Here is a 26,763-nt window from a genome sequence, read left to right on the forward strand (position 1 = left end):
TTTCAATATATTTAAATGTATGAAACTTGGTTTGTTGACTCATTTACATAGTTGTTATTATAATGTACATATCATTATTAACCCTTTCATTACTAGCGCCGAAGTTAGCCAGCTTCCATTGGACGCGCCGTGTGCACCAGCGCCTCACTTAGGTGGCATCTATTAACCGTTCCATATATTGCATTGTTATTGAATCGATTTCAGGTACAATCAATTTTTTAGTATGCCTTTTTTAAAAAACAATTCTTCGAAAGTATAGTATGTATTTGGAAACTAAAATATAAAAAGTATCACCGCAAGTATAATCTACTAAGGTTGAACGAAAGACACATTTTCAGTTTATACATCAGTAGGAACAAATCAAAGTTAAAGGTGCGTTGTTTGCAGTGCAAATGGCAAAAGGCGGGGATCTAAATATGAATGTAAAAATTGTAATGTGGACTTATGTTTAGATCCCTGTTTAAAGATTTATCGCAGCCAAATAAATTACTAAGAATTATCCTAAATTCCATTTTTAGTTAACACGTTGAACGCCATGGCGGACACCATGTGTCCGACAGCATACTGTCCCCTGGGGCCACACCATTAAATCGAAAATCGTCAAAAAATCGCCAAGGTGTTTTTTTTGCAAATATTGTCAGTAAAACCCTTAAAAATAATGAGTGACTTACCCATTATTTTTCTGTGGGGCCGCGCGGGTCACATGCCTTGGTAAAAACAGTCGAAACACTGTCCGTTGGCTTCCTAGAGGCTGCTGAAGTGATCGAGGGCATGCGGACACGTAGTGTCCGACGAGACCTCTTGGACCCAACATGATGGCAGTCACATGGTGTCCGTCGCGGCCCACTGAACTAAATGTGGTTTTTAGTCTGGCGTTCAACGTGTTAATATACCAGTGAAATATTTAAATATGTAACAGAAATGTCAAAATTCGAACATCCGTCTACCGCCATACAATGTGCGTACATCGCGGTGCTCATGCCCGTTTCAGTAGCGTCACTTCCGCGGAACGAGCTGCGGTAAAGAAAGGGTTGTTTTATGTAAAAAGAGCAACTTTTACTTTTGAGTTTGTAGCCGGTTGTTGGCAGATTAATATTCCGAGCTACTATTGCTTACTTGAATATATATTTTGAATTACACCAATACCTCACTTTGCGTCGTGGTTACGTTCCAGAAAAACAAGACGCAAAGTGAATTAAGATTTTCTATAGCAAACCATGTAAAGATCGAAGATATGTTCCAGGGTCATTAAAATACTGCTTTTTAAAAAGAAAATTGAACAAAATAAACATTTAAAAGACAAGAATAATATAACTCCGCCAATATATAAATTGGAATAATATTTACCTTTTTTGTAACCAGAAACAACACGTAATTGAAACTGAACTGTAAAATTAGCAAAACAAAGTGAAAATGAAACTGTATTAAAATAGCGTTGAATTTTAGTTAGAAAGGGAATCCCCGAGTTTTGATGGCATGGCGGAGTTAGAAACAAAAGCGTTGCCAGTAGTTATGTAGAATAAAAAAGAAAATTAAAAAAAATTATGACTTGAACCCAAAACAACGCAACCTCGAAAATCTCGCACAGTGAACAATAGTACTAATTAAGCAGCGACGCAACTTCAAAAAAAAAAACGCAAAACGAAACGACGTAAACCGAGGTATTGGTGTAATTTGAATAGCATGGAAAATCTATCCACATTGTGAACAAGCTACTTTTTTAAAGTTTTTTTCTTTAACGTCATCGGAAGATGTTACATACAAGCCAATTCAAACCGTCTTATGGGAAGTACATATAGGGAGGCTTGTTTAGCAAGGGTTGCAATGTTGCTAAAAATAATTAAAACTCATTATTTTAAAATGATCTATTTATACTTAACAAATACAACACAATGAAATCAGTGATATAAAACTATTATATAAATAACCTTCAATATTTTAGTTAGGTTTTTCAATAACGATTCCTTTGTGATTTTGGCGCGATCGATTTCCTGCGCAGGGGTAGCAAAATAAAAGATATCTCTCTTAAGGAAGTCGCTGTTGACTAGCATTACACTCAGAACGTGTGAGATGATATCTTCACGCCCGCTGGACATAGGACAGGGAAGCGAAAACAATTAATTTTTCTGTAGAAACTGAATTTCTTAATAAAAAAATATGTTCAAAACTTGAATTTACAACTGCTTTGTAGAACATCCCCTAGACGCGAATTAAGACCTCGGCTACCTGCAATTCGGTATCAAATGCATTTGTATATAGCGGCCCGCGCCAAGGCTCTTAAAGCCTTCGAATTTGTATATCTAATAAGACATTTAGGTTAAGCACCATCTATAGTCTACCACCTTAAACCTGAGAAAATTAATGTATATATGAAATATACACACGTGTATACATACATTCAATAACTTTTTTAATTTCTTAAAGGAAAAAGGCGGTTGAAAGCCTTCATTGAGACAAAAATCTTTAAAAAAAATTGACGATTGTGTAGCTAGAAACTGAAGGATGCCATTATTGGCGAGTTTAATCTGTTTGTTTTTAAATTGGGCTCTTTGCATCCTCGTAACGTCAACTATGCCTTGTACCGGATGTTCATCCGCTAATATGATGCCATTAATAAATGAATATTTAAGATATCTTTTTCCGTGTTATGCGTCGACGGTAGATGGCGTTGACGTCGTAAGTGTTTTGTACAATATAGATGGCGTTGCAGGCGTGGTAGTGTTGATGGCGGCCGCTAGGCGGTGGGGTGTCGCGCGCTGCGCACGTGCCGCAGCAGGGAGCTCTTGTCGCGGAAGGGCCGCGCGCACGAGCCGCACGCGTACACGCGGCCACTGTGCGCGCGCATGTGCCGCGACAACCCTGACGAACGACACTCCTTTAAATACACTAACCTTCTTAACCACATACTTTGTATTAAAAACCTGGTAACCTGACCGGCGGGATCTTAAGACTTTAGAATGAAGTACAGTGTACTCATCATAAAACGTCCATAAGGCAGACAGACAGGACAAAAGAAGAAAAATAAAGAATAAGCCTGTCATAGATTAAGATAGTAGAAAAGAAGGGCTGTAAGAAAAGTCTGTTTTTGGGAATCTGTAGGGGACGAATATGTGCCCAACAGTGGACATCCAACGGCTGAAATGATGCTAATGTGTGTGTATGTCATACCGGATGCGTAGAGGAAGAGCTTGGGGCAGGCGGGGCAGCGGTGCAGGCTAAGCGCGCGCTGGTGCGGCGGCGCGTGCGAGCGCGCGTGCACCGCCAGCGCGCCGCGCTGCGTGAAGCTCTTCGGACACTGCGGACACTGGTACGGCCTTTGCTCTGTGGACACACAACATACAGCTTCATCCTGGGCTTTATATCATAGCTAAGCTATTTTAAGATTAAAAGCTAGCAGCCACTATGACTAAAAGTTTCGTTGGACACGAGGATCAGAAAACCGCAGGCAAAAGAATTTTAAAAGAGCCTGTCTCAGAGATAATACCTAAAGTCTTGCATACAGATAAACAAGTTTCATTACGTCATCCATTTCATTTTGTAGGGGCGTGCCACGGAATACAGTTATAGTTTTCAACACTTGATACAAGATGGCGTTCGCATATCGCTAATCTAGTTATCGTCGATAGGTGGCGTTGCCCGCTAATATCTTTATAGTTTCCCGTGGACAGACGTACAAAAAGCATTTTTGTTGATTTGCCCGCTATGAGATGGATGGATAACTATTAACATTAATACAAAACAAACAGAATATAAGATGTAACAGGTGAAAATTGTGACGAGGGACTCTAGCTTCGCGCCTTGGCGTTCACATTTTTCCTTTCAGTGATGCTATTCTAATTATTACAATCTATGTGAAGTTCTACGACAGGAATGATGGTGATGATACCGGATATGGTGATAAAAAATAACTAAGTCAAAAATTTCCTGTCGCTCTGTTCAAATCTCTTTATTAAAGTATTAAACGGGCTCTGGTTTTGTTTGACCAACTATGATTAGCCAAATGCATAGACATAGGATGGCTGCTGCTGGACATCTTGGATAACATGATGATTTTCCATTTAGGATCTTACAAAAAATGGATCGTTTGGAGCCCTCGTAGGTTTTAGATTAAGGATTCTAAACTAATTTTTGATTCTATTGATTGGACTCTTCCGGCAATTTTTCTATGACGTAAGTGATCTCTATAAATGAACCTATGTGGATGATATTGGAAATAAATGAAGATCAGGGTGGACGGCAGTGAAAGCAACGTTTCGAACAGTATGGTGAGGGTGAGCGTGCGTGTAAGGGAAAGGAACTGACCGCGGTGCACCAGCTCGTGTCGCAGCATGACGGCGCGCTGCGCGAAGCGGCGCGAGCACACCCGGCAGGCGTGCGGGCGCTCCCCCGAGTGCACGCGCTTGTGCCGCGCCAGCACGCTGCGCGTCGTGAACCGCTTGCCGCACGCACCGCACTCCGCCCCTCCCGGCCCGACGCTCTCCGCACCGCCCCTGCGCGACACACCGCAGGCTTTAACAATAGCTGTGAGAAATGCAGTTCATCCAAAGGACTATGCTCTGAACTTTACCAAGAGAACTTAGAATTGCACGTCTGAAGTAACATAGGTGGAGGGGGACATTGCTCGTGCTGATGGGCGTTGGTGCTGAAAGGTTTTCGAATTGCGACCACTAGCTGGTAGAAGCTGCTTGGGCTGGTCAGTCATCGTGGCGTTTTTCAGTGAGCGTCCATCGGGTGACATAATGACGATATAGATACATACATCCCATACATCTATATACATATATATATATACATATATATATACATATATATATATATATATATATAATATGATATAATTATATATAACAAATGCCCATTTTATTCCCTTCAAGTCCTCATAATATGTAATAGTAATTATTTGCATTTCTTAACATTGGAACATTGACTCGGTCAAGCTGTCTGAAAGATAAATAATAAAAGCAAAAGAAGTAGAAACAGCATTCTTTTGCCATAACGATTCTTTCCAGAAGAGCATTAAGTGGACTTATTAATTAAGAACACGTATCTGGGAAGAAGTAATAAACACTTAAAATACAACACACAGATATACAGTAATAAGCAGAAATAAAAACATAGAATATTACAGATACAAGTTGTAAGGCTCTGCTGGCCTTTTGAAGGCAGATAGAGACTTGAACTTTCTTACCGGCACTGGCAACTTCCAGATGCATGCAGCCTGAACAATAAATGCAATTTACAAATTTCTTATTTAATGTTCTCTGACTATTACATTGTAAAGAAGGAAAAGATAAGAAAGTCAAATGAATTTATCTTATTTATTTCTTTATATATTTTATTTATCCTTTTTTTTAAATAGCGGGGCTATTGGGGGCCTCTCGTACCCCTATCTAAGGTGGGACAGGGTCTTTATTGGCAATTTAATTTTTTTCACATAATTTTTTATTTTTATTCTCTACTTTCATTCTTCACATAATCTTTCATTCTATTCTTTTATGCCACAATTCTGCTTTCTTTCACTTTTGCTCTGTGTCCTTTCATTCCTCCCTCATTACTTGTTACATTTTATCTTTTTTCTTTCATTTACATTTTTATCACACTTTATATCACATTTGAGTTACATTATATCACCTTTTTTCTTATTGTCTATTTGAATTTTAATTTTTTTTTTTTGTATAACTTTTTAATTATTTTCTTGCAGCATGAGAGGAATTCTTCCCTAGTTTCCTTTCCGCCTATCAGGGAGGCTATTGTCTCCTCCCTGATTTTAACGCCAGACCGGCACTCGAATTCGAGCCGGAGTCCCCTATTTATCCTTCTATACATTTGGGTCAATAATATCAATATACTCGAATGAATGACTGAGAATAGTGTTCAACTATAAAGTTGCAGTGGACAGACTACACAGCATGCAGAAAATATGGCCACTAGAGCTGTATGGTTCTTGAGCGTTGACGGGCCAGCAAGTGCAGAGGAGAATGCCCATCCACAAAGTGCACACATTACTAGACATGATAACAGGGACATTTTTAACCAAAAATACGTGGCTAAACCGTGGGCAAATTACTAAATATATTTTATTTTGGTATACATACTTAATGCAAAGTGCTAAAAATCAATGGTACAAGTATTAAGAACTCTGAAAAGAAAATACAAATTGGTTGATTGGTTATAGATATAAAACCTATGTGGTAAATTTAAAGATCATTTATCAACAAAAAAAAAATAATGCTTCTAAACGAATTTCTAATCAACTTATACAAAGTGTTCTCTTTAAAAATATCATGTTAATTTATTTTTTTCCCTTGGAACATGAAAGGGTAGTAACTTCTGGCAGTACAAAATCTGCAAATAAATATAGTAAAAAATAACTAAATTTAGTATGAAGTAATAGAAATTCTTAAAACACTTTTTCTTCCATTGATTTTTAGACAACTTTTGTACCCTTTCATAGTTTTTATATCTATAATCAATCACCCTGTACATCTCTGAAAAAATAAAAGTTGTTCTCTATTTGTTAAGGCAACTTTGTATATGTCGTGATTTTCTTACAATTATTATGATTCTTATGCAAATAGACGAGCTATATATATGGTGTGTGTGTGTATATACATATATATACATATTTATGTGTGTCTATATATATATATATATATATATATATATACTAGCTGATTCCGCAAACGTTGTTTTGCAAAAAAAAATTAAAGTTTTAAATAACAAATAAAAAATAAGGGTTAATCGTAGAGGGGTGAAAATTTATGGTTGTATGCATTTTTGTATGCTGTATCATAATAAAAACTAAAAAAATTGTCTAAAAAATAAAAATAAATTAGGGGTGGACCACCCTTACCACTTAGGGGTATGGAAAATAGATAGTAGCCGATTCTCAGACTTACTGAATACGCATATAAAATTTGGTAAAAATTGGTCAAGCCGTTTCAGAGGAGTTCAAGTTTGAACACTGTGACACGAGAATTTTATATATTAGATATATATATACACACATAAAAATAAATTATGTGCAAATTGATCATATTCACTTACTGCTTCACTTGCTTGTCATACTCCTTTAACAAATCACTCCCATCTGTACTCTCACAGTCTAATTTATTTTCTTTCATCTAAAATTACAAAAATTCGTTTAAATTCTTGAGAAATTCACCTGAATTTAGCATAAACAAATAAAATATTTTTTTAATTGTCGTGATCTATCTACTAGGGCAGGGGTGGCCAAGCTTTTAAAATTTTTGTGATCCGCGAAATGAATACGCATTTAAAACACATCAAAGATTTTTTTGTTTAAAAATTATGTTTATTGAAATTATTTAAACAATAATACAAAGAATGTGTATTAAAGTTAGATATAATGGCACATGTATATAACAGCACTTCTGATAATGCTTAAGATGTCAGTTAGTTAATTACAATCTGTGTTTGGATTTTGCTAATATTATGGTGGAATAATAATAATAATTATTCACAGCAGTAATTTATTTTGATTTTCCAGGTGCCGACATAAGTTATGTAAAATTTAAATATTGAAATAATTCGACAATTAATCGGAGCCGAAAATAATCGTTCAAAGTGCCGCAGTTTGGCCACTCCTGTACTAGACTCAGTTTATTCACGTCCCTTAACTAATTAAATTAGAAAACAGTGTTCACATTGACCAATTGAATCAAGCCCTTCAACATGCATTGTTTTTCTCTAATTTACTTTAATTAAACATATAACAGTAATAATGTAAGTTACTATTATTTTAACCATATTACACTATGGTAACAAGTTTATACAATAAGGGAAAATATCATTAGATATTTACTGAGAGCAATTTCATTATATTATACTGTCTACACTGCACAGAGTACATAATACCAGATATTTAATTTTGTGGTATTTATGGCATTGGTTAGTCTTCACGGACATGTTTACTTGAGAGTAATAAGTCGCTACATGATGGCAATAAAAGATTAGTTTTCATCATCAGTGTAGTGCAGATGTTTTGTGAGGAGTATGCCAGGAAAAGATGGTTTCCGGTGAAGTCACTCTCTTTTCACACAAGCTACATCCGTTCATGCAGCTTCAGGATGTCATGCCTTATTTGGAAGCTAAACCGTAGTTATTAGAACTTATCCAATGCTCTGAACGTTTTGACTCTTGCCATCTTGAGGTGTTTGTGAATTTTATAACTGGTTATGTACAATGGGACATTAAATATCATAGCATCATGGGGTCACAAGGTGAATGAATGCATACCTCGAGCCGGTAAATGTGGTGTTAGCAAACCAACCATCCACTAGGTGAACCAATTATATTAGAAAGTTAAAGTTGAGGTAAGTTTTAAATCCAACAAATGGTGCATATTGGTATTTTATGCTGTTTGACTGTTTCTGTTATACATAAATATAACAAACCTGATCTTCCTCCATTAGTTCAACTAAAAATTTCCCATTGGCCGTCTCTATCTCCAATGTCCTGACACTCTGATCTAACAATGTGATTTTACTATCGAGGGAAGCCACCACACCTAATTGCAGCAGAACTGTGGATAGAAATGCTTCAAAATTAGGTTCCACCGTCCGTTCAATGCTTGCCTCCTCTTTTGCTGCACTTTCTGGGATCTGTACAGAGAAAACATGTTTATGTAACTAAATGTAATCAGAAACTTATGACTGTAAAAATTTATACAATCCCCACCCAATGAAAAACCTTTCATCATCAACATCATTTTAGTTAGGATCATAGGATATCCACGTGAATTTTGGTGTCCCATGGATTCCAATGGTTGTAATCAGTCTGCGTCTGGTGTCTTCCGGAAAACTCAACAGGGTCATTTATCTACCTTGTCCATGGACATCCAAGGCTGTCCATGCTGGTCCTTGTCTCTACTCCAGCCTTAAGGCCTTAACCGTCATCTGTTCTCAGAGCTATATAATGGCAATTATCACTTCAACTTTCGGATCTGATGAGCTCAGTCAGATAATACTTTTGGGTTATATAAATCTACTGCTCAAAAATATAGAACTTTTAAAATTGATTTAATTATATGACTACATAAATGGTTTTTATTTATGTGTAAAACTAAACAATTCTAGACCTGAAAGAGATACTTCACACTTGTGCTTAAATGGTGCAACTATTGAAAAATTATTAGTGTTGATGTTAAGTTATAAATATGATTTTTTTATAAATTAGATTTTTTTTATCAGATTACCTTTAAATTTATCCCCAGTTCCTCATTATTTTTGACTAAGTCTTCAATTTCATTCTTAACTATGTCTATTTCATATTCTTTAGTTGGCGAAATTTCTGGATCTTTGTCTGCTGGAACTTTTTCAGCGGCTATTGCAGCTTCAGTTTTTATTGCATTCTTTTCAATGTCAACCTCTTCAGTTGTTGCCGCATTAAAATTTTGACTCATTTTCTGTTGATTTTCTAAAGCTAATTTTGCACATTCCTTCACCTTCACGGCTTGGATGTGTGATTTCAGTCTTTGATATGTGGCCTCACATTTTTTACGAAATGTGTAGTATCGCTCCAGCTCATTACAGCATTCATTGCACACCATGTTCGGAAGGCAAGCATCCCATGACACCTTATGCAGAATATTGTTAATAGCAAGTTTATTTTTTGTTCAAGTAAATTGGGGAGTAGAGAAAAGAAATGAATAAGAAATAAAATTTAATTAAAAAAAACCCCAAAAAAAACAATAAACTTACAACATTTAATAAATATTCAATTCAACAATTTTTACAAAAAAATCGTTATTTTATACAAAAAAACGACATAATACTATTAATAACTAAGTAACAATAGTGAAGAAAAATCTCACGAGAATTTACCTCCAGACCGACACAAATCATAATCCTCAGCGCCAATGCCGCACATTTGTTGTTTTTATCCTCCTTGTAAATAGGCACGCAGTCTTCAGCCTTCTTGAGGCAAAGTCTGCAAAGCTCGTGCACATCCTCGATCTCCTGGTACTTAATGCGTTTGCGAGAGTAAGTCCTCATGTTTTCAATTAAATAATTTTAAGATTATGAAAGACGGGAACCAATTCATTAGAACACCTTTCTAACCTATAAAACAAAACTTTTCTATCACAAAAAAAGTTAATAATTCATCCTTTTGTGTCAATCATTCAAACTGTATAAAACTTAAATCTAATTTACGGTAGTAAATAATAAAACCGTCAAAATTTTCATTATCAGTAAATATTGACAGACGTCAAAATCGAAATATCATAACATCTTATATACTGACAGCTAAAAGTCAAAGGTACCACTTGCTTTTCTGCCTGAAACTTTGTACAAAATGTGTTACACGAGTTTTTTTGAATAAATATTTCCCGTGGTTTAACTTTTTGCTAATATTGCCAAAATAAGGACACAGCCATTTTTGAAAATCTACACATTATTCACCACATCCACCTGATACGTATTCAGATAGAAGATACGCATTGGCTATATGAATAACATATATTTATAACGTAACTTTTTCCTTACCCTAATTAAAATATCATTGTTAACCTACAGTTTTTGAACTTATTGACATTAACAAAGTCACCAGGTTTGAGGTGGCAGTGGCAACAGTGCGTTACCTTATTTTACAATAAACAAGCTCGAATTTTTTTCGCTGAAACCTCAGTCCAGTCGTCATATAATTTATTTTACCGGATTGGATGGCAGCCAAGTAATTAGGAAGACGCTATATGTAGTTACTGTATGCCAGGATTTCCAAGAGGAAGTTTTGTCATGGGCTGTAAATCTAACCTATTTTTGCACCTCAGTTCGAGAGCGCCGGATTTCCATTTGATCGATTGACACAACAAGGAAAATTAAAAAAAAGAGGTAAAACCCGCCCAGAGATATTAGTCTGTTATCCATGGTAAAGTTACAGGTCGAGACAGCGGCCAATTGCCGTATATAAACATAAAAATTCAAAGAGAAAACGCGACTCACCGGGACAAGAACGGCGAAAGAAGCTCCCACAGTGACCCATACAACACTGATAACCGAGGCTATATTTATAAGAAATAACAGAGTATACAGAAAAATGTAAAAAATGAATGAAGACACAGTAAAAGTAAGTTAGAAGTCTTGTGAAGACAGAAAAGAACGCTAATAAAAAATGTACTAAAAATTATTTAAAAAAAGTCCTGTCATAGATATAAGATAGCGGAACAAAAAAAAACCGGGTCTACATAAGGGGGAAAAAGGGAAGTACTGTTGTAAGGCCTAAGTTGTTAATAATCCAAGGCCTTTAGTTTATAAAACTTATATAAAAACATACTGTTCATTGTTGCAATCGATTAAAATGAAATAAAACAATATTAACATGTTATAGCATAATTTATATAAAAATGGCAGTCAACAGCTTTACCTATGTCACTAATTTCATACATATACATAGTGTTCAAAATGTTTAAATTCGTTACAAAATATAAAAAATAAATGCTTTTTGGTACCGCGAACATTTTATCACACAGCCAATATAAGTTGCCTTAAAAATAACAATTTCAAAATATGTTTACAACTGTTTTTTTTTATACAGATAATATAAAAAAATATATTCATTGTTAAAAAATTAGTTCATAATTAACTGGTTTCCTTAATACACAAAAAAATAGGAAACTGTAAATATTTCACGCGAAACAGATTATACATAATTAATGAAAACATTTTAATAATGGAGAGTATTTAAAACATTAGCTATCTTCATAAACTTAACAAATAACATTTGATGTTATTGTATCATTTAACATTTTTAAAATTATGTCAATATATATTTTATAATCTGTATCCATAATGTTTTATACTTATTGACAAATAAAGATTACAATTTTATTATATAAAATTTTGATTGCGTTAGCTACACATGTATCAATATATTTTTAATTATATGTATAATAGTATAATGTTTACATGCTATTTGATCTTAAAATGTTAAAATATAGATATAATTCGAGACTTTCAAGTTAAAAATAAGTTGCCATAATTCATACTTTTCTTCGATTATCTACCTAGAAACCTCTTAATTTCCACACAAAATACCAAAGTTGTAAACTTTTTAAAATTAATCATTTTTTATACGATCATATCAGTAATTCTATAGTTTGATTGTAACTTCATATAAAGGGTGAGCCAAGAATTTGTTTACATTTAAATATCACACCCCGAGCAAACATGTAGAATGAGTTCTCGGCACCGATGAAACTGGAATTTGCTGACTACAATCATCATGGTTTCAGAAAGATGGAGCCTATTGACACACATCTAACGATTCCCTGCCGGTGGTCAAGTATATATCTCTAGAAAAGCTTATTTTGAGAAGAGGCAAAATTCCATATTCACCCAGGCGCCCAGATCTATCACCTACAGACCTCTTTTAACGGGGTTATATAAAGAGATGTATAAACCATAAATATGCTTCATCAACTGTAAGAAAAAATCAACATATGTAGTGGTCTCTTTTAAATATAACTGATGGTATTTTAAATGGATTTTTCAAATGTTAACTAATTCATGACCCACCCTGTATCATACTGTGTATTGTACAAAATATACTGGATATTAATTACCTCAAGATCGCAGTTGCTTCTTTTGCATTATAGGCGGAGTGGTTGTTCTCTAATCAATGAATAACTCAAAACTATTCCATATTCATCAGACAGTTAATATGAGAAAATATACAAGTTAGTGTCTAACATTCCTTGGATACAAGTAACATAAGGATGCATTTACATTTACCGAAAAATGTTATTCAACATCTTCAGATCCAGTTGTGTTTGATATAAACACAAATGTTAGTCAACATCTTCAGATTCAGTTGTGTTTATATCAAACACAACTGGAAAGTAAATATAATTTCAATTGATTTATGAACAGAACTTACACATTAAAAAGTAGGCATGTGTAAACGCTTCCTTAGATTACTCTATGATAGTTTATTGCAGTTTGGAGCTACATATTAACTTTGTCAGACAAATATGTTAAGGAATAGAACAGTGTCATAAAACTGGTATAAAAGAATGCTTGTTAATATAAAAAGATATGAAAAGTTGATGTATGACCCTTCAAACCATTTAAATTCTAGTTTTTATATCGTAAAAAAACGAAGGAAGATTTTCATGAGGATAAATTCGTATAATTTTGTTACATAAATCTTTCCTTACACTATGTTATGTGTGTCCGTATAAAAGTAATTTCAACCCTGTTTTGTGAATAAGTACAAAGTATAATTACAACTTGGCATCAAAGAATTTCAATTCGCGATCCTCTGGAAGCTTCTTGAAGTAGCTCTCCACATAATCATCTGTGACCTCTTCTAGAGTCTTTGGGTTCCATTGTGGATTGTTGTCTTTGTCGATGAGAAGGGCACGGACTCCTGGGAAAATGTTTGCCTTGAATTGCAATGATCCTTAACACTGTATGTCATAAGCTGTTAGACAAATAAGGGGTTAACCCTTCCATTATATGGACCATTCACTGGATGTAGGAAGCTGGTCATCTAGGAAATTTTCGGGGGACATTTACGCCTTGCAGTGATGGATTATGATGAAACACCGTTTATGTATCGCTCTGATGTTGATACAATATATATCAAGGCATTTATACAGGTGAATGTATAGAATTTGTCAACAAAAAACATTAAAGCTTGCTTATTTATTTATTAAAAAGTGATTGCTCTGTAATATGTTACATTAATTTATTTTTCTATTACAATGCAACAGACCAGTAACTTCTTTATAATGTGGTAATCCGAATTTTAAAAATGCCTTTTCATACTATATTATCATTATGTTACATGTTATTTCTGCAGTCAGCAAATGAGCTAACCATTCAACTCTTGTAAAAACTTTTACATTTATAACCAATCACCCTGTATATCAATACATCTAATGTATATAACAGGGTTGGCCAAACTACAGCTTTTTGAAGATTATTTTTGGCTCCAATTGATTGTCGAATTATTTCAATATTTAAATTTATATAACCTATGTCAGCTCCTGGGAAATCGAAACAAATTACCGGTGTGAATGTTTATTATTATTCTACCAGAAAATTAGCGAAATCCAAACACCGATCATAATTAACTAAACAGCATCTTAAGTATTAGAAGTGCTGTCATATATCTAACTTCTATACACATATTTTGTTCTTGTTTATATAATTTCAATAAATATTATTTTTGTAAACAAAAAAACATTCTTTTGTATGTTTTAAAAGCATATTCAATTCAGAATTTCGAAAATGGCACGTACTATCAAAAAGTTAGGTCACCCCTGGTATATAACATGATACTGCATTTACATACCCTCAGGAAAGTCATGGTTTTCTGTGGCGCGGCAGGCGAGGCGGTATTCCATGCGCAGGCATTGAGCCAGTTCCAGTTGAGCGCCCCGTTGCAATGCTCTGAGGGTTATTTTCAGAGAACCCGGACACATCCCACTCAATGTCTATGAAATAAATTATATTTTCAATAACAAAATGCAGAAACTTAGTGGCAAGGAAAATATATTTTTTAATGCAGCAAAAAATAACAAAAGACCACCAGCAAGGCAACTATTTTTAAACAGTTTTTAAACGTAAAGTATTTTAAACACAGCAAAAGCAACAACAGTTGGTTAGAGATCATAGACAAAGTTTTAAACAGAAGTAGCATAAATAAACAGAAGTAAGGTGTATATGCATTTGGAACATAATAGAAAACAGTGGGTATGTTGTCTGTTTAAACCTTTTTAAAGTCATAGAAAGACGCTGCAAAATCTATGGGAGAAGGCCTATGTCCAGAAATGGACATCTCATGGCTGATATGTTGACATATCAAAATTTTATTGCAATCATTTGAAAGAGGTTTGAATATACTACTGTAATGAAAATGGTGAAATTTTCATTTAACCCATATATGCATAGTGATGAAAAACTGCAACATAAGGTTTTTTGAAAGTAAATATGAAAAATAATATATATATATATATATATATATATATATATATATATATATATATATATATATATATATATATATATATATATATATATATATATATATATATATATATATATATATATATATATATATATATATGGTTCTTCGTAACACTTGCCAAAAATTAACTTGGGATGAAATTGACTTGAAAGAATAAATAAGGAATTTACAATACTAAATTGTTAATTTTCGACTATAAATCAAAGACAAAATAATCTTTACTTATTTAAGAAAATAATCAAACCTTTAAAGTTTTCACAGACCAGTCATTTTTGACCTTTTCAAGCCTTTCTATTATCTCTTCTATAGTTGATGCAGCGAAGCAGTAATTGATGTGTCTGATGTTGGGCGCCAGGGAGAACTCTTCAGGTGGTTCATTGAACTTGCTGAGAAGATTTCGGATCTCCAGATCACTTGCACACCGGGATAGTAGTTTTTCTAATTCATATAAGCGTCTACTGGGTACGAAATGTGTTGCTATTCCGGATTTAACAACATCCTTCGCTTTTAGCCTATCACCTGGAAATAACATATAATATCAAACTACATATAGCTTTTCATACTTAAATATAAGTTATACATAATAGAGAATTTTATAATTCACATGGCTCAATAATACTTTATTACTATTACTTTTATGAGCATAGCATGGTAAATAGTAAATATCTCGCTCATCATTATCATTAGTATGGTGCAAAAATACTACATTTGACTAGGGTTCTTGTTATATCATGGCAACCCAGGTGTTTTTCTAGTCGTGGACAAACTTTCAAACAATTATGTTTATTTTTATTTCATTTTTAATCATATGTGACAATGAGTCTTGCTAGAAATATACCTCCAATGATACTGATATATTAACTAAAATAATTTAAATTATTTAATAAAGATACTAAACAAACTATAACTTGGCCTTCTTCAATAAGTATACTAGAGTTTTTAAAGTAACAATGCTAGCCATGGTTCTAGGGGTCTGCTACACTTCTGACCTTTAACTAAATAGTGCACTGGTCTAAATGACCCAGGAGTTTGGTAACTGAATGTAGTAAAATAGATAAAACACTGTCCTGAACAGCAAGTGCCCAAACTTACAACTTTATACTTAATGGAATCAGGTGTTACCTTGCGGAAGTCAATCCTAAGTAAGAAAAGGACGTTCAGGAGTTATGTTACACCGATTAGTGCCTGCTCTGTGCTTGGCACTAATTGATGTAACCTAACTCCTGTAGATGCCCTGTGGAGGGATGAAACGCGTGTCGAGTGGTTTAACTGTGGCAGTCGTGTAATACACATTGTTTGCCGCATACACATTTATCAGCGGGCTGGCGGGCGGTGCACTTTGTTGCACGACTACCAATGCATGTGCGGAAGTGGCTAAATATTGGTCCTTTTCTTACTCACAAGTTTATGTATTATAAAAAAGTTTTGACAAAGAGCATTTAGCTTTGTGCCACTACAAACTGGTGAAGTTTAAATAACAACATAAAACCACCTCTGTCTATGACAAAAATATACAATATCTATAAATATGTCACTATATCATGTTTAAGATCTTTAGAATTAAGCTATAAACACTAATAACTAACATTTAATATATAATGTTTTTCATATATCAATATTACATTTAGGAATCAAGGCACATATTTGATGACTACCTTCCTTTCTAATTTACAAAAAAAAATGTTATAATCAGAGAACTCAAGGTGTCTTTGTCAGAGAAGTTCCTAGTGTAATATCTAGTCAAAGAAAGGCAATAAAATTAAAAAGAAAAAACTAAACAAATATTCACATAACTATTATGTTAAACAATTTTACATAGCTTGTCAATAGTTTTTAAACACACCCAACATTATCTTGTCATTTAAATAAGTCTTTGTAAATATCATGATTTAATAACATAGTTTTTGTACTTATTTTTTTATTGCAGGCCACTAATTAATATCAAGAGTGTAATTTAATTAAAACAAAATATGTATGTTTGAAAAAATATCTGCTAGCCCTTTTGGTTTTGTGCAGCTTCATTGAAATTGTACTAGCAAACAGTAAGTTCGCAAGCTAAAAATGATATGCTCGCAGATCATATCCTAGTTACAACAATGTCATTTGCAAGAAGAGGGAGTATATCCATGTAGTTGTACAGTGATGTAATTGTAGTGTAGTGTGGTTGTGCAAAGTGAAGACTACTTGGTGGTCAGCAATATTCCCGACTACCCTCACTTGATGGCAGGCGAGACAGATCCAATTTCCAGTCTTGAGTGCTAGTGTGATGCATGTGTGGTTATCACGCCTATAGCATTGGAAATCTAAAGCAAGTGGCTGTACAAAACTAAATGAACACAAATATTATTGTTTCTATATCTTCTTATCTGCTTAATTACTAGCTTTCAGGAATGGTAATATGAACTTCTAATAAAATAAACTAAGAGTTGCTATAGGCATGTGTCTGATGTCAATGTAATATTTTAAGCTACTTATATGTATACCTTAGGAAACCATAAGGCTTTATCATCATCATTTCAATCATAGGAAGTCTATTGGATTCTCATATAGATTTCTAATAGTATTTCCAAATTTTGTAGGACCTTTTGTCATGAGGGACAGTTAAGATTGTTTTTTTACATTCTACCCTCAACCCCTCTTGTTGAGGGGATATTTGTTATGTTCAAAAAGCGGATAGTGAACAGTTAGTAGCACATAAGCAACTAATGCAATTATAATTACCTGTCAATCCTAAATATAATCCTAAATTGACTTGGAGCCTTGGAAGGAAGTATGATCCACCTACATCAGGAAATAATCCTATCTTTGTCTCTGGCATTGCTATTACAGTTTTCTCTGTTGCAATTCTGTACCTTCCATGTACTGAGACTCCAATACCACCGCCCATTGTGATACCATCCATAAATGCAATATATGGAATTTTATATTTTCCTATTAGGTAATTTACATTGTATTCTGCATGGAAGAAATTCGGGCCAAGCACTTTGTCTATTGCAACTTTAACATCACCACCGGCGCAAAAAGCTTTGTCACCAGCTCCTTTTATGATAACCAGGTTCTTATTTCTCTCCCACTCCTGGAGCTGTGGTAAGATCATCTTCACCATATTCTCGTTTAACGAATTTAATGCCTTCGGTCTATTTAATGTGATTATACCGGCATTGTTCACTGTCTCAAACAACACTTCCTGCTCTTGTGATGACATTAAACGTTTTAAGATCGTGCCCATGTTTTTACTCAAATTAAACCTGATTTTAAACATCTGAAATACAATGGCAGAAATAATGATGAAGTGAAACTATCTGTTAAAATCTTGTAACAAAGTGATATAAATATTTACCGGAATGTTCTTTATTAAAGAATTGTAAATGTAAAAAAGTTGTAAGAACTTAACACAGTCATTTTTAAACGAATAAATTTGAATATATAAATTTTTATTTTGTGTCGGTCGGTAGAATATTAAGTCAAGTTACATAACAATGGTAATTATACTTACGTTGAACTTGAACCTTATCAAATATTTAATAAATCGTAATCCGTCGTTATCTAAAATTAATTAAAAGAGCAGCACAAATTTTAACGTTATTGAAATGTTATTGCTGTAGTATCTATTAGTTAAAACTAGTTTCTTTTTAAATATATCAGTAAAAAAGTTTTTAGGATTTATAAATTGTAAAAGTTTCGGGAACAAGTGTTCATAAGTAGCATAGACAAAAAAGTACATAAGTTGAACCGAACTGGAAGCTGTCTTCCGGAACATTACGTTTGACGTAATGTACATATTACATCATTATCGCGTAATATAAATCATCTATTCAGTCGCAATGTAAAATTATTAGAAATTATAAATTGAAATCACGGTAAATTTTCAAGATTTATCACTAAGCGTTAGTAATTTTTTTAAAACTATATTATGATTATTTTTTAATTATTAATACAGTTTAAATACTACTTAAATTATTTGAATTGTAGTAAATAAAATATTAAAAATTTAATTTCGAAAAGTATCTAGTAAAAATATGTATAATTATGCTTAGGAACAAAATCAGAAAATTTTAAATTTAGTCATATGGCCATCGTTCCTTTGCCTTACCTCTACGATAAAGTAGAAAACATTACTAAAAAGTCACCGGACATAACCTAGTTTGGAAATTAGAGTTCTAATTGTATACTATCCATTATTATAATAAATAACTTTTAATATATTTTGTCTTCAAAATGACAAAACTAGTTAATTTCATGAAAGTTTCAAAATATGTTAATTGTTGCTCTTTCATACCGAGTAGATCAATTCATATTACTCAAGGTAAAATTATGTAAAACTGGAAGAAAATCACTAATTTAATAGTGGAGATCTGAAAAGTATTAACGTGTGAACTTTTTATTACAGTTTCGCACCTTTATACTCCCGCCGCTTTGGGTATCGATGGATACCTGCAGTCCCGTGACAAACTTAAAGAACAATTTTCAAACTTCACCGATACTTTTAGATCTAAAATGAAAGAGTTCGTCTTCGATTCTAAAAATATGGTCTTCACAGAAGATCTTAAAAATATGGTGTTTATGGCAGAGCCTGTTGATCTGGAACTTGTGTTGAATATGATAAAAAAGTAAGATTTCACTATGTTATATAAAAAGTATATATTAATATTGATAATTAATATGACAATGAATACTTTTCTAAATAGACGAAGGTGCATTTATTACTTCCTCCATGGAGTCATTATTGTACCTCCTATGTCCTGCAGTGGACATCATATGGCTGAAATTATGAAGATGATTATTTCTTTAATCTTATTTTTAAAAAGGTACTATTTTGGCATATCCATATGAATATGTTTGTATGACCACATTTTTCTTTGAAATATATTGTATTGGATTTATCTGGATAATTGTTTATCAATATATAAACATTACTAATTTGATTTAGGTTATAGTACTCAATTGCAAAAATTAATATTAAATTCTGTTCATCATGATTTGTCTTGAGTTTTATGCTGTATTTCTTCATATTTAGGTCTAGTGAACATGGTGAATAAGATAAAAGATAAAAATCATTTATTCAACATTGGAACTTTAAAAATAAAAATCTTATTGATTTTTGATTACTCTGCTTCAAGGTGTTATAGTTGTGGAGAAGAAGCAGAAAGAAACTCCACATCAGCACATCTTCCAATAAAATTTCATACATATTTATACATACACACTTTACCAGATGTAACGTAAATGAAATCAAAATAATCAAGTGACTTCACCGCCAATGATTCTTCATCATTTAATTTTCATTTATTTTACCAAAAATTTATATATAACAGATGCTTCATAAGCGCCTGTAAGTTTGGCTAGGTTGTTATAATGAATGTTCAATTTTGAATAAGTAGAGATTAGTTGTCCAGTTTTATATTGCCTCTAGTTATTTTACAACCAAAAATTTATTAAAGTAGGCCTGATGACTTTTTAAATGATGACATAATAAGACAGTTTGTTTAGTCTCTACATATACATCAGAGTGAAGATCAGATGTAGAATCTGTGTTGCATGCCCGCTTTAGGATTTTTTAAATTCAAGTGTTTGCCATACTAAGCCAACACATAAACTTTAAGTAAATTTGGAATGTCCACACTTTCGTTACATGTGTACCTTATATCTCATAGTTTCAGCAATTTTCCAGGTACAATAATCAGAATACAAAGTTCAGGTTTGGTTCATACATCCTCGGTCCAGTTGTGATGAGGATGTTTCACTTCCTCAATGCTCCTAAAGAGGCACTACAAGTAAGTATTTCTGTATTAGCAGAAAAAAATGTTGCAATGTAATTTTTTTATGCCATGTCAAAAAAAAAGCAATTGTCATTGCAACATTATGAAATATAATACATAATGTCAATAATGGAATATATGATCATATTTTTATTATCTTAATAATATTTTTACATTAAAATAAATAATGAATGCTGGCTGGAATAATACATTAAATAGATAACATTATTCTTATGTCTTTATTACAAACTACATGTAACTCTTAAGAAGTGAAAGTTTAATATTGTCAAAATTTTTATGTGGCAGTTTTAAGATATAGATGGGTGGAGAACAAACTAGAACAGGGGTAAGCAACATTTTTAATGAAGGAGCCAATTGTAATTTTAGAATTTTTTGGTGGGCTGCATGTAATGTAACACTTTATAAATGTTACAATAAAAAAATATACAAACTTTACTCCACATGAAGATAATGGAAAAAATTAATATACCTGAAAATTTTAATGAGAAATCTGGAAATGTTTTTTTGAAACAAACATATATTATACATATGCAGCTTTCTGACTGTGCATCACTCAGTTTTGATTGGTGGTTAATATTTATTAATTGCTTCTGTATAGCATGTACCACAATGTTATTATAATTAATTTTATAACAATATATTGATGGGAGAAAGTCCATAAAATAAATTAAATTTTAGAAACACTTGGCAGGCCACATAAACCTGTTTAATGAGTTGCGTGTTGCTCATCCTTGAACTAAGCTATCTTAGCTCATTGGAATAACAAGTTGAAGTAGTAGTGTTTTGGCTTTTGCACGCAGAATAGATTCCCAGTAGGGCCATGGTATGGTTTTGGAGTGTAGTATGCTGTCAAGCATAGTGTACGATGTTAACCCACAATGTTTAAAGGTCTGGGTCCTATTAGAGATCTATGGGTGAGGTCTATGCTGACGGCTGTAATGATGATAAAAAATGAAAGATAATATAGTCAAATGACAGATAGGTGTTGCCAATATCTCCTATAAAAAAATTAGTGATTTATGACATCTACTTGTGAATAATATGTATTTTTTTAGCTGTATTATTTATTTGTGATGATTAATATAATGATATTACTGCCTGTTTTAATATTTTATTCTTACATAATTATATGCGAGATTAAGGCTATATGTGTGCCACTATGGTGATGCTGGCACTTGATTGGAAATTAATTCTCCTGCTTTGTGATATTGTTTTAAAAAAATAATATTTTGCAGTGTTTCGAAGATCCAGCAAACAATGGTTTCTTTGACCAACTGACTTCTTACCAGATACTGTTGGACTTACTCTATAATCATGCAATGTATGAGGAGATGTACAGAGTGTTTGAGAAAGTGCAAGAGAAGCAGTTGAACATGTCCAAATTTCCTAAATACCCTGTGGTGTTGGTACTGGCCGCTTGTTACAAACAAGTAAGTTATTATCACTTTGTCTCTTTACTTATTTACCTATAGGAACTCATGGTACGTTTCAAAAAAAAATAGCTCTGCAAAACTAATTATCCAATTATGTAGTTTAACCCTCTTGGTGCATTATAAGGAAAGCTATTATTCCATGTAGATCCACTATGAAATTCATGGATAGTTATTTAAATACAAATGTATAAATTATAACTCAAAACCTTAAAACTTAAGTTGCAGTATTTGCTAAAAATAGGAAGTATATATGAGCAGCTCAGAAGCCAATGCGGTCAAGTCCATTTTTTGATTTTTTTTGGATTTTGGAAATTTGATGAAATAAATAATAATTTTCTTAGTTGTCAAAGGATTTAGTCATTGGTTAGTTTTTTCTAGGTTAAGACAGCCCTTTTACAATAGTTTCTGAATATATTGTGTAATAATTTCCGAAGCCATTGTGGATAAGTCCACCTTTTATCAATATTTTTTTACATAAATTTCTTATCTTTTTCAGCTGCCAAGTCCTAAAAGTTTTAGGATGCTGTGAATATTTCAATAAATACTTACGTTTTTATTTACACATCTTGTACATATTTTGTTTTTTTGCAGAGTTTACACCTCGTAAAAAGACTTTATGCACTTTTCTACAACTACTGTATCAAAAAACATTAACTTTGTCAATTTTTGTGTTTTGGACTTAACTGCCTTGACTTTAGAGCAACTCATATAAAAAATATATTGTGAATGCTAGAATTGGACAAGTCTTATTTTACACACAACCAAGGTTCTGTTATAAATGTTACCGAAGGGTGAGGTATAGCTTCCTAATGTTCAGGTCTTTGGCTGCGAATGAGGACCTATCTATCTGTTTTGTGCATAGCTGGGCTTTAACTGCTTTCTTTTAAGAAAGACCATCAAAACAGACTCCAATAGACCTTTGTTTTTTCTTTATTTATTTACAATAATCATGTGCATACAGTTTTATTTTAGAGTTATTTTTAGTATTTTCTAGTTAGTTTTTGTAATAAAGTATAACCAGTTGTGATTAATAGTTGGGGCTAGTATTTTCTACCTATATCTATACATGTCTATGATTTAATAATTTAGATAATATCAATGTTTTTATAAGTGTAATATTGTTTTAGAACACACCAAAAAGCATGGAGTATGCCTCGAAATTATGGTCTGAAATGATAAGTGTTGGGACAGTGCCTTTGAGAAGAGCATCAACATTATTTGCAGGTATGTAGTATATCTAGATCAGCTTCCACGATCGCTGATCATAAAACCCAGGCATAACGCAGGAGCTTCACTGCAAATCAGAAATTAGGAGATCCGCACTAGAACCACAGTCACTGATGTAAACAATTGCTTGTTTGAAGTGGCAGTGGCCGACGCTGTTGATCCGAAAGGTTCTTGAGTCGTGACCACAAGCCATCAGACGCAGCGTTGTTTGTGGGATTCACTAGGTAAACTAACTACATTGCAAATTCACAAAAAATTGATGAATGTGGGCGGTGTAAGATCGGTAATCGTCCATCATTGGGGTTCAGGCTAATGCCTTGCAAGTGGTGATCTACCAGCTGACATGATAATGATGACACAAAGTGGTGCATATACAAGTGTTAAATAGTGTAAATTTTATAGTTCTCACGTTACACGCTGCCAGCCAGCGATGGTTGGTGAAACCTAAATGGAAAGTCTAGTGTCAGTCACCGATGGCTGACTTGGTGGTCACTGTGTTAATATATAACTACCCGCATTAATGAAAATAAGTAATTTGATGTAATGGTTTAGTAATTTAATAATCGAATAGCCTTGATTCTTTGTCATGATGAGAACAATAGTCAATGGCGTGGAAAGATCCTCCCACTAGAAGTATCGACAGTGTAAAGTACCGGGAAGTCACTAGATTCGAGCAGCGCAGGACCAGTCATCGTGTCTATCATTGGAGTGGCCCAAGGAAAAACATGACCATGTTGACACAAATTGGTGCACCAGCTGTTAGTTTTTTTCCATATGTGCAAGATGATCATTGTGGTCAATTACCATAACTTGTATCTTTTTATGTTTATGATAAGTCATTTTAATTTCTCGTCCTGTGAAATAGTTCTTCAAGATCATGTGAGATTACTATGTATGTTCTTCCTCTCTTCTTTTTATCATTCTAAAGCTTTCCTGGTATTTTGCCATAGATAATGAAAAGGGGTGATGGAATGTGTCTCTGGTGTACTCCTTTTTAAGATTATGAAATGTATACATTTTTTGCAGCACTTGCACTAAACCAGGGAGCACCACACGTGGCGCTGGAATGCATATCGATGCAGAAACAAAACTATGTGACGGTTAGAAACATCAAGGTAATTTATATGTATTTATTTTCCATCGGCTAATTTATATATATATTTATATATATAACATGTATATGTTATATGTATATATATATATATATATATATATATATATATATATATTAAAAATCAAGTATAGACTTTATTGTTATAATTATAAATAGTTTATAAAGGTGCTTACACACTACAACTCAGTGACATCTGTCAAATAAAATATTGTTAGTATATGTATTACACTATAATAAATAAACTTTATATAAACTAATATATCTTACTGTAGGAGATAAAATGTATAAGAAACACTGTATTTAATATTACTAATCGATTTGGTTTTTGATTCTCTTCTGGCTAGTTCTTTGGTTCTTTTGCTTCCTGGCTTCTATATTTTGCATCTATATCTATACATTTTGGGTAGTACAACTCGTGGGTGAGTGAGCCCGCACAGGTCTGCTTGCGGTAGGTACTGTCCGAGGGAGACAGCACTAGCTTTTAATATTCGATATACTGTTGGTTCATTGGATGATCCCCATGTTTCATATACATTAGTTTGTTATGTTATCTAGTATTTAAATTACATTCATGTGGTAACAATCAAATATATATCGAATCAGATATGAGCAGATCTGTAATAGAATCAAGATCATCCATGTAGCGGGCATATGCGGGCAGCGCAGAACAGGTCATAGTTGTTATCTATGGAGGCCTATGCCTTACAGTGGGCGTCCATTACCTGATTTTTTTTTCCAGAAGAAAAAGTTTGGTAATTTCTATTATAATTGATAGGGAGGCGATGAGCGATATTTACATATGTTTGACATAAGGTAACTGCAGTGTGAATGCACCTCCTATTGATGCATTCACACCGCAGTTACCTCAGATTGATGATAGAATTTTTTTTTTAAATTTGTAGCGACAAAAATCTTTTCTCCCACACATTTTTAATATGTTATGGGAACATAACAACTAATTTTATTCTATATTAAATGATGCAACTTTTACACTTATACATTCTATATTATTTATATTGAAATAAAATGTAAAGGCATAAAGGAAGTTACAATATTGAATTGCAGGCCATTGCTTTAGCAGAAATGGGCAGGATAGATGACAGTCTGCTGGTTTTGAAGAAAGTCCTGGAGGTGGAATACACTGATGTGGCGAAGCAGACATTCTTTGAGGAAACTGTAAGTACAATTGTTAGGAGTATACTATAACATGATTCATGTTGCAGTGTTTTTTGTGCGGTATTTGCAAATTATATGTATATTTTATTACTTTTTGTCTCTTCAATCGTTTCAAAATGGCATCTCCGCACTGGCCATTTAAGTCAGGCAAGTACTACGGTTTTTGAATGATATTAGCATAGTTTTTGGTGAAAGTCCTGAAGAACCAATGCAGTATGACATCGACCAATCGAGACTTGACGCGTTTGACACAAAACATCCTTCAAAATTATTTTGACTGAGCCAAATGATATTACAACACTTTTATCTTTAAATATTTGTTGAGTTTTTGGGAACGTAAGAGACTTAATAAACTCTTAAAATAAGTTATAATTAACTTCAATTAAATGTAGCAATGATTTTAAAATTATTTTGTCTATTACTTGACAATGCAGATTTGATATAGAGTTTTAAGAAACTAATTTTTGTTTTAGATTTCCAAGGTGCGCAGTGCAGTGGAAAAGACGGATAGTAAATATGTACAAGAGTTGGACGACATTGAGAAGTTGCTAAGAGAACGTGATCTCGTTAACAATGAGGTATAGATCTAATTTAATTATTTTTGTATCCGGCATTTGATTTGGTACATTAGTTGTAAAAGTACAGTTCGGCTGGTTTTGGCTTTGTAGAGCGTTGTCTCTATCGCACATTAGCTAAAATCCAAAAAAATATATATTTTCAGTGCCAAAACAACTTCCGGTTACTGTACAAATAAAAAATCTTTATAAAATATGTTAATTTAAATTTCGTTACAATTCAGAATTTGGACAAGTTCGTGTGTTCGGATATCGCGATAGTGAACAAAACTTCACAAAACCCCCAGCCGCGCGGTGCCAAACAAAACTGGTCGTCGAGAGGAGACAACAATCGTCAAATAAACAGACGGCATATGAGCTAATCATTAAATTTATTATAATAGGGTTGTTAAGCATTATTAAATAATAATAATAAATGTATGTTTTAAATTTAGCCATACTTAGTGTTATTAAAATCGTAAAAA

General features: G+C 33.2%; 3 protein-coding genes across 3 annotated transcripts; 1 reads left to right on the forward strand and 2 right to left on the reverse strand.

Moving 5' to 3' along the window:
* Window positions 1–2,687: 2,687 nt before the first annotated feature.
* Window positions 2,688–10,164, reverse strand: LOC137931661 (zinc finger protein 189-like). The gene is made up of 7 exons (XM_068775136.1): window positions 9,846–10,164; window positions 9,218–9,598; window positions 8,418–8,624; window positions 7,048–7,124; window positions 4,303–4,490; window positions 3,169–3,321; window positions 2,688–2,859 (listed from the first exon to the last, which is right to left on the reverse strand). Exons 1-7 carry the CDS (start codon window positions 10,014–10,016, stop codon window positions 2,735–2,737), a joined length of 1,302 nt encoding a protein of 433 aa, XP_068631237.1. The 5' UTR covers window positions 10,017–10,164; the 3' UTR covers window positions 2,688–2,734.
* Window positions 10,165–11,335: 1,171 nt separating this feature from the next.
* Hibch (3-hydroxyisobutyryl-CoA hydrolase) lies at window positions 11,336–18,706 on the reverse strand. The gene is made up of 5 exons (XM_068774926.1): window positions 18,491–18,706; window positions 17,716–18,256; window positions 15,239–15,513; window positions 14,320–14,461; window positions 11,336–13,389 (listed from the first exon to the last, which is right to left on the reverse strand). Exons 2-5 carry the CDS (start codon window positions 18,254–18,256, stop codon window positions 13,244–13,246), a joined length of 1,104 nt encoding a protein of 367 aa, XP_068631027.1. The 5' UTR covers window positions 18,491–18,706; the 3' UTR covers window positions 11,336–13,243.
* A 419-nt stretch (window positions 18,707–19,125) lies between these two features.
* On the forward strand, window positions 19,126–26,751 carry LOC137931694 (pentatricopeptide repeat-containing protein 2, mitochondrial-like). Its single transcript, XM_068775179.1, has 9 exons — window positions 19,126–19,300; window positions 19,385–19,604; window positions 20,666–20,768; window positions 22,010–22,204; window positions 23,335–23,431; window positions 24,461–24,549; window positions 25,614–25,724; window positions 26,198–26,302; window positions 26,524–26,751. The coding sequence occupies exons 1-9, from the start codon at window positions 19,213–19,215 to the stop codon at window positions 26,659–26,661; spliced, it is 1,146 nt and encodes a 381-aa protein (XP_068631280.1). The 5' UTR covers window positions 19,126–19,212; the 3' UTR covers window positions 26,662–26,751.
* The last annotated feature ends 12 nt before the right edge of the window (window positions 26,752–26,763 follow it).

This window comes from Battus philenor, unplaced genomic scaffold (genome assembly GCF_028537555.1).
Source record: "Battus philenor isolate CCGP_79_NKW_IND1 unplaced genomic scaffold, ilBatPhil1.0.hap1 SCAF_8, whole genome shotgun sequence".
Classification (NCBI taxonomy): Eukaryota; Metazoa; Arthropoda; class Insecta; order Lepidoptera; family Papilionidae; genus Battus; species Battus philenor.

Bases quoted from the DNA above. Each gene is read 5' to 3' on its own strand.
- Hibch (XM_068774926.1), bottom strand. From the start codon at position 18,256: ATGTTTAAAATCAGGTTTAATTTGAGTAAAAACATGGGCACGATCTTA. The intron at 15,514-17,715 runs GTAATTATAATT...TGTTATTTCCAG, and splicing joins ATTATATTTAGGATTGACAG to GTGATAGGCTAAAAGCGAAG. The intron at 13,390-14,319 runs GTATGTAAATGC...ACATTTTCCCAG, and splicing joins AAACCATGACTTTCCTGAGG to GAGTCCGTGCCCTTCTCATC.
- LOC137931694 (XM_068775179.1), top strand. From the start codon at position 19,213: ATGACAAAACTAGTTAATTTCATGAAAGTTTCAAAATATGTTAATTGT. The intron at 22,205-23,334 runs GTAAGTTATTAT...ATATTGTTTTAG, and splicing joins TGGCCGCTTGTTACAAACAA to AACACACCAAAAAGCATGGA. The intron at 23,432-24,460 runs GTATGTAGTATA...CATTTTTTGCAG, and splicing joins AGCATCAACATTATTTGCAG to CACTTGCACTAAACCAGGGA.
- LOC137931661 (XM_068775136.1), bottom strand. From the start codon at position 10,016: ATGAGGACTTACTCTCGCAAACGCATTAAGTACCAGGAGATCGAGGAT. The intron at 8,625-9,217 runs GTAATCTGATAA...TTCTCTGTACAG, and splicing joins AACTGGGGATAAATTTAAAG to ATCCCAGAAAGTGCAGCAAA. The intron at 2,860-3,168 runs GTATGACATACA...GTCGTTCGTCAG, and splicing joins GCTCTTCCTCTACGCATCCG to GGTTGTCGCGGCACATGCGC.